Genomic DNA, 8,019 nt, shown 5'->3' on the forward strand with positions numbered 1-8,019 from the left:
GGTTCTAGAGGACTCACATGGCTGTCCTTACTTGATCATATTATTCAATATAGATCTAGCGTCTCCAGCCTTTTTGATACGTGCCTTCATCTTCCCCCTCCACCCCCCAGTGGAATGGGGTGAACACATTAACCGACTGTATTAGGGCTGTGTTTTAGTTGTATACATAAAACATACATGTATTTGTCTATAATTATACAAAGCCCTGTACATCTTAAGTGTTTCACGCATCCATCGACACAATTTAGGCCATTTAGTAAGTGAACAATTTCGAACTTGCCGCTCAGAGCTAGCCCGGGCTGAAAGGAATAGGCCTATAGATGCAGCTTCCCAGAGAAAAGAAAGAGATACTGGATTTTGACCCCCCCCTTACGTAATCGAATGTGCACCTTCTACATTTCATTGCGAAGAGCCCAACTGCTACACCATAGTCGCCGGTTTAAATGTACATGTGTGATGTCATTTTAGAGTCTTGCTCCTGTTTCCTTCCCTTTTCCTTCTTTACTCTTCCCTCCAGATCACATGATCTGTCTTTGAAAATATATTATGATTCATGTCTAGTAGAACGTGAAACTCATAGGTTCTGTTCTTTCTTCCTGTTGTTTCCGTCTGTCTGTCTTTCTTTCCCCCTTTACTAAAACAAGAATGCAAACAAATAAATACACCAACCAACCAACCAACCAACCAACCAACCAACCAACCAACCAACCAACCAACCAACCAACCAACCAATAATATATACAAAAGCAAGAAAGTCTATTAAAAAAACAAACATTAATGGTCAGTTATTTTCTATATTCTATGGTCGGGACAAAGTTTGGACAAAACAGAGACCAAGTAGCGAGACCTTTGATCCGGGGTAATAACTGGAGATCAGCAAAGAATTCAGTCCCTGTCAGACCTCATCAAAACTGATGTCGGATGTCTAGCAAAGGAGGCAAAATGGACGGGCCAAACGGTGCAGTGTGATTTATGGACACAATATATAGGATGTCTTTGATCTCTACGTCTTTCCCGATTGACCCTCTGCTTGTTCTTTGCGGGACATTACATTCCATCTTCTCCCCATTCCTTCATCCTCATTATTCCTTTCTTCACTCTTTTCCTGCACAATACATTCCTTTACCCTTCCCCCTTTCCATCCCCACCGCCTCTGTGTCTTTTTTTTTTTCAAAGAGAATGAGAGAAAGAAAGAGAGAGAGAGAGAGAGAGAGAGAGAGAGAGAGCGTGTAGAGCGTACAAGAGTCTGTAGACAGCTGTTCTTTCCTCAGGTTGTGGCAGTGTTATCTTTTTATTTCTTGAACCTCACGGGGGAAACAATCAGGATAACCCCATGGGTGTTTGGAAGGTGTTATTTGTAGTTCCTATTTCTTCTATTTCCTTCTGTTATTTCTGTCTGTCTTGTACTTTCCAAGGACTAAATGGAATTTATCGCGTCGATATGTGTCTCTTTTGTTAAACTGAAACTGAAGAGACCCCTAATATTGAGTATTATGTATTTTGCACCCCAGTTATCCATTCACGAATAGGATGAAACTATAAAACGGACACGTTGCCGGTAATGTACCGAATCTCGCTGTTCACACAATCACACAACTCACCAGTACTATTTTTTTGGATCTCTCACAGCTAAAAGTATAATGTTAACTTTTATAGGCATAAAGTGTTAGGAAGAAAATTGACATTGCGACGTAACTAAACACAAACACATACATGTAAACACACACTCGTGCACACACACACACACACACACACACACACACACACACACACACACACACACACACACACACACACACACACACACACACACACACACACACACGAATTAACCCCCCCCCCCCCCACACATGAATAAACACATAGTAGACAGGCACACAGAGAGATAGATAGATCTAGATAAGAGTGAGAGAGAGAGAGAGAGAGAGAGAGAGAGAGAGAGAGAGAGAGAGAGAGAGAGAGAGAGAGAGAGAGAGAGAGAGACCCCTTCCACTTTCTGGGGTTGCCTGCTAACAATGCTGACAACGTGTGAGGAAAAATGTCTCTAAATCTAAACAGCAAAATACACTCTTTGTTGCCTCTCAATTTGTGCATTTATATGTTTGCCTGCCATTTTCGTACAACTCTCTCTTTCTCTCTCTCTCTCTATCTCTCTCTCTCTCTCTCTCTCTCTCTCTCTCTCTCTCTCTCTCTCTCTCTCTCTCTCTCTCTCTCTCTCTCTCTCCTTGCCCCCATTTTCTCTTTTCTCCCCCACACTCCCCATTGCATTTTCAAGAAAAAAGGAAATCAAAGAAAAAAAGAAAGAAAGAAAAGTGGGCAGGAAAACAAAGAGAAGGGGACAAGAGAGATGTAATATAATCATAGCGGGGCGGGGCTTTGTGGAGGAAGTTGATGGACGGGCATAGTATTGGAGAGTGACAGACAGAGCAGGGACGAAACGATACATGGTGCTCTGTGGAGCGACATGGTACTTTACATAAAGCTGCATCTTAAGAGACCAAACCTGAGGTGACAATGTCTCCAGGGGTGGTGGTACTTTGCACAGACTTTACCCAACTTTTACGTCAGTGAGACACTCGGTTCTACACCCACTGCTTACATGACTAACTTGCTTCGGCTGTTATATGGTGGTCACTCTCGGATGGGAAGCATATAAAATACTGTGTATGTTAATTAACCACGCGATGTCATTAGCGTTTTGGACTCCTCCCCCCCACTAGACTTTTATAGATGTCGTCAGTGTTTTAAATATCTCCCCCCCCCCTCGGGTTTTCAGTGTCGTCAAAGAAGGAGGTTTACCTGTTTGCTATGACGTAATAGCAACGGCGTTCCTCACCGCAAAACCAACGACAAAGCAGACGGCGGGAAGTTTGTGCCTGTTTTCGGTGAGACTATTGTCGTCATGAGTGACATAGAAGGCCTTCGTCTCCTGTCATCTCTAGACCTATCTGCAGTTTCCATCCAGGTCTCTCACGTCACACGCCAGGGCGGGAGAAAAACGTAAAAACAAAACAAAACAAAATAAATACGCCCTCTTAAAATTTCTAGCCTACGGATCCTAGAGGCTCGAGTATTGAGGGCCGATCCTATTTGTGCGCACATATATAACGGAGGAGCAAAATGGTAGTGTTGTCAAGCCCCATCTCACCTCTCGCACGATTCTTGTCGTTTGATCGATCATCAGAACCTGTCAGCAATCACAACCAGAAAAGATAGAAAAGAGAAAGAAACTAGGCAAGAAAAGCTGACAGAAAAAGAAAAACTACCAAGAGAGGCAACGGAATTTGTAGCTAGCTCGAAAGCCAGTCAAAGAACTAGAGAATCGGTTCAGGAGAGCTCTACTTCTGAGGGCTCGTAAAACCACATTACCGAAAGAACTTGATTGTAGTTGTTGGAAACAAAATTGAAAATTGAACACCAAGGGGCATTTCTGGAAAAAGAAAGGTGTAGACCAGCAGTGTTTGAAGGATTTGATATTGTGAATGTAAGTGAATTGTTGGAAAGTACATAAACCATGACAATGTCTGTTTTCCGGGAGACCAAGCTACACATCGCAGTGAGTATCAATCAACAGTTAGCTGTGGCTTTCTTTCATCCTTAAAAGGGTTACTATGTACAATAATATACTAATTTCTTTTTCAGTTAGGGGCTTTTAATAATGCTGTTACATTGAAATGAGATGAACAATTCTGAAGTCGTGGGCCCCAAATCAAAACCCAGTTACATTCTCCATGTATACAACATTCACGAGCACGTATGCTCTTTCATCCCACTCACTGAAAACACGCACACAATAACAACAATAACAACAACAATAACAACAACACAACAACAACATACAAACACATGGAATATCTGGAGGTGTCAACTCTGACTCAGAGGTTGATGTGTAATGACTTCCCATCCTTCATGGATGATCCATATAATATACAGATATATGTACACATATACTACGTCCTTTGGAGATCGCAACAGCTGCACATTGCTTCAAAAATTTCATGAAACAATCCCATTGACACTGGTAACCTTATATCATAAGCGTTTCGATGACATGGACAGTATGGACAGTATCCTTTCCCTTTTTTTTCTCAACCTTTGGAAAGCCCCCCTCTCATTCTTAATGTCGAGGCATTTCTAAGATGTTTTATACAAGTACTTTTTTAAACAATGCCACTTACTTGTGCAGACATCAAGGGAAAATTACCGAAGTCAGAAAAAGAACACCGTGGACCGGTGTTTTTCTTTCACAGAGTCACATTATGGACTACATTGGTTTTTCTCTGAGCGGCTGTTTGACGTGTTATCAGTGTTTTTGGATCAAAATCGTTTTGATGTACAAAATGGAATAAAACAAACATTTGATTGAAACGGAAAATTGTTACCACAGCTCATTTTCCCATGAGGTCTTCTTGTTTCATAACACCTCTCTTCTAGCTAGCATCACGATGACCATTTCCCTCGTTGTCCCTAGGCTTTTGTAGCGCTGGTCCTGGTCCTGTCCCAGCTTGCGACATGCCAGAAGAACATCGGGAGGCTACAGACCAACAAGCTCAGAAGTACGTTTATAAAGTAGGGTGAAATGACGTAAGATTTTTGTTCAGACGCTGAATTTTCTTCATATGCCTTTCAAGTACTTCGATATCATTTCACATGTTTAATAAAAGTTGCCCCAAATGAGATAGATATCTTTTTTTTTTGGCAAGTGTTTTACGGCGCTCGCAACTGCATAGGGTCTCACATTAAACATTTTAAGTTGGTAGGATATTTTGAATTTTGCCTTGGTGGTGACCGAAGCCTACTTCTGTCGATTTTGGACCAGCTTGCAAACGGGACCTCCGAGATTTTTCACCCTTGTCCGAGAAGGCTTGTTGTAGATCTTTCCTACCCTAAGATCAGGGGTGTAGCTGAAAGACAGCAATAAAAAGGAGCGAAGGAGTAGCAGTAGAAAGGCTGCAGAAAGAGTCAGGAGCCCAGAGGAGGGGGAACAGGAGGTGAGGGGGTGAGGGCAGAAAATGGAGACGAAAGCAGACAACAGAACGTTGTTAGAGAGCAGGAAAGGATGTAAAAGGAGAAAGTTTAAGAAAAGCAAATTTTCCGTCGCTATTCAGATTCGGACCCGGGACTAATTGAATTAGAGGAGAACACCTTAACCTCTAGATCACGAGAGCCTCCGATAGATATCCATCCGCTGTTGAAATATTAAGGATTATAGAGTAAGTTGAGTGTCTTAATTAAGCAGTGGATTTTTGTGTTTGGGGGACAATGATTTGGCAAGTGAATAGAATATAACTTTGAGAGGTTTGTGTTTTTAAATGAGTCTTTTTTTGGTGTTATAACAGACCTTAGATTGAGCACTCCTATTCATATTATTTAAACATATTACTCGAGAATTTCCTTTGCTGTTGAAAGTGTTTAGAGATTTCTATTTTTCTGACATTAAAGGAATTTGCTATTTCAGCTGTTTTTAAACACACTTTTTTCACTTACAAAATATTCAGGTTTCAGCACCGCACATTAAATTTGGGTAAAGAAATACAGACGCATTTGTTTTTATAAGTGAAAAAACAACAACAACCCCGCGTTCTTTAGTTGTATATCTATCTATCTATATATTTTACTATTCTTGTACATAGATTTGTTTTCCCTAGTCATCTGGTTTTAGCTTATCTTTGGTATTTAAACTTAACAATACATAATAGTTCTTTTTAGTCGTTTATGTATGGTGTAAGATGAGTAGAAGAATACGTGTAAGATAGTATATAATGTAGACTCTCTTTTCTCTCCTCACAAGACGTGTGTGACCGCCACTGGGAAGTGATCTACTCACACGACGAAGGCGGAAATGCCACATTCGGTGACAAGCGCCTGCTGCGCAATATGGCCATGACAGGAAGTTACATCAAAGCTCATCTCTACATGCCGGACCACATTCTACAACTGACGGCAGACAACATAAACAAACGTGGAGATGAGGTGATAGATTTTATTTAAGAGTATAATAATGTACAGTTTTTCCACCGTTCTGCAACGTCAGTAGTGACCAACAATTTTTGTGCTCATCTTAAATACACCCAGAGAGTATTTAATTATATTTAAGAGTCTCTGATACACCTCCCCTCCATAAAAATCCCCAATCAAAACAACACGTTTAAAAACAAAGAAAGTAAACAAAAACAAACAAACAAACAAACCAACAAATAAACAAACCAACAAAACCCTCAAACAAAAGCAAAAGAAACAAAATAACAACAACAACAAAACAACAAAAACAAACAACCTCCCCCCCCCCAAAAAAAAAAAGCAAAACGAAACAAAGAAAAACACAGTACATAAATACTTTTTCGCTGATTAGTAATAGGCCTGAGCAGCTTTTAATTTTGATGTCAAGTATCTGAAAATGATGCTTTTTATCGTTTATGCCAGAAGATGATAATACTGAATACATTGCTAAGGCGAAAAGTACTTTTCATATTATTTCATTGTTCGAAATAATAAAAACATACACGTTTTAACAATTCTCATCAATGCACATTGTCAGCCCCGACTTGGCTCTACTTTGAGACGAATTCGAGTTTATAAGATGGGAACATCTGCACAACAACCGTCATTTAATGAAGTGAAATCACAAGATAAGCACACAGGAACAAGATAAGGGAAATAGGACACACCAGAAGCGTCCTCTAACCGTTCATGTATAAGTTTGGTATTGTCCACATATTAATATTTTTTCCCCAAGAATATCCCCACCCCATTTTCTCGCATCAAGTTCTGTTCAAACATTCCTTTAGTTTCCAAGAAATATTTTTATTTGAATAAATTACATGTTCACTCCCCCCCTTCCCTCAATATGCCCCCTCCCTCAATTTCTTAATTCATTAAACAATGTGGACGATTCTGGTATAGAAAAAGTAGAAAGCGTCTTTATGGCCCTGAATTTCAATCCTATCAGCGATTGATGTTACTTTAAAGATCCTGCCACTTGAGAAAAGTTAAGTCACCGTGAAGAGGTGGAAAGACTAAACTTCAACACTTTTTATATTGGTTCGGATCCTTCATTCAGAAACATAAAGTACGTTGGGAACCGGCGAAATTCCTTTATCCCAACGACTTTTCACTGGCGTCTGTAGTGTAATCGTCAAGCTCTTCACTCTTGCGTGCAGAAAAGTTCGGTTCCCAAAAGGGTATTAAAAACGATCAAAATCAAATCGCTATTCAGCTTGTAGTGTTACTTGAAATGAAACAGATGAACATTGAAGGGTTCTAATCTACATTTAAAAATCATATTTCTGCTGAGATGAGGTATCTTACTCAGACTGGATTGCCCTTACAGGCAATTTGGCCTACTTCCAAAATGATATAAATTGTTTGGAAAGGGGGAGGGGGGTGTATCACAAAGGTCCCAACGTTTGGTTTCTAGCTGCTGTAAGACATACAATATATAACTGAGAAATTCATTGACGCATCCATATGTTCTAAAGCTGTATTGAATGGGATGGAAGGAAGGGTGTGTACTTTACGTTTACTCCATAAACATTATAACCCTGCTGTCTGCCCCCAGCTTTGCTTCCAATCGTTACGAGCCCTGGCTCACAACGGAAGTCACGTGGACACAGAGGATCCCTTGCTCTACTTCATGGTGTGCACCACTGGCGCTGTCACTGAGAGGGGCACCAATCATACCAGCGTGTTCCGGGTGGCCATAGAATGGTACGTCAAGGTCAGTACAGCTTTCTTTTTTCTCCACCCGTACAGCTGATATTTCTGGGCAATTTATAATAAATGAAATATCGAATTAAATGTTAGCTCACATCGATAGTTAGTCATTCATTCATTTATTCATTCATTTGTTCATTCATTCAGTTAGTCAGTCAGTCAGTCAGTCATCCAGTCAGTGAGTCAGTCAGTCTGTGTGTGTATGTGTGTGTATATGTGTGTGTGTGTGTGTGTGTGAGTGTGTGTGTATGTGTGTGTGTGTGTGTGTGTGTGTGTGTGTGTGTGTGTGTGCATGTGAGGGAGAGA

At 40.5% G+C, this 8,019-nt stretch overlaps 1 protein-coding gene across 1 annotated transcript in view; it reads left to right on the forward strand.

Moving 5' to 3' along the window:
* Window positions 1-2,418: 2,418 nt before the first annotated feature.
* Window positions 2,419-8,019, forward strand: part of LOC101853557 — a gene marked incomplete in the record, with an annotated part of 15,263 nt that continues 9,662 nt past the window's right edge. Inside the window, 4 exon segments of the mRNA XM_005099014.3 lie at window positions 2,419-3,556; window positions 4,472-4,556; window positions 5,792-5,973; window positions 7,559-7,717. Coding sequence (XP_005099071.2) covers window positions 3,515-3,556; window positions 4,472-4,556; window positions 5,792-5,973; window positions 7,559-7,717 — 468 coding nt within the window.

Source organism: Aplysia californica, unplaced genomic scaffold, assembly GCF_000002075.1.
Source record: "Aplysia californica isolate F4 #8 unplaced genomic scaffold, AplCal3.0 scaffold00199, whole genome shotgun sequence".
In the NCBI taxonomy this organism is placed as follows: Eukaryota; Metazoa; Mollusca; class Gastropoda; order Aplysiida; family Aplysiidae; genus Aplysia; species Aplysia californica.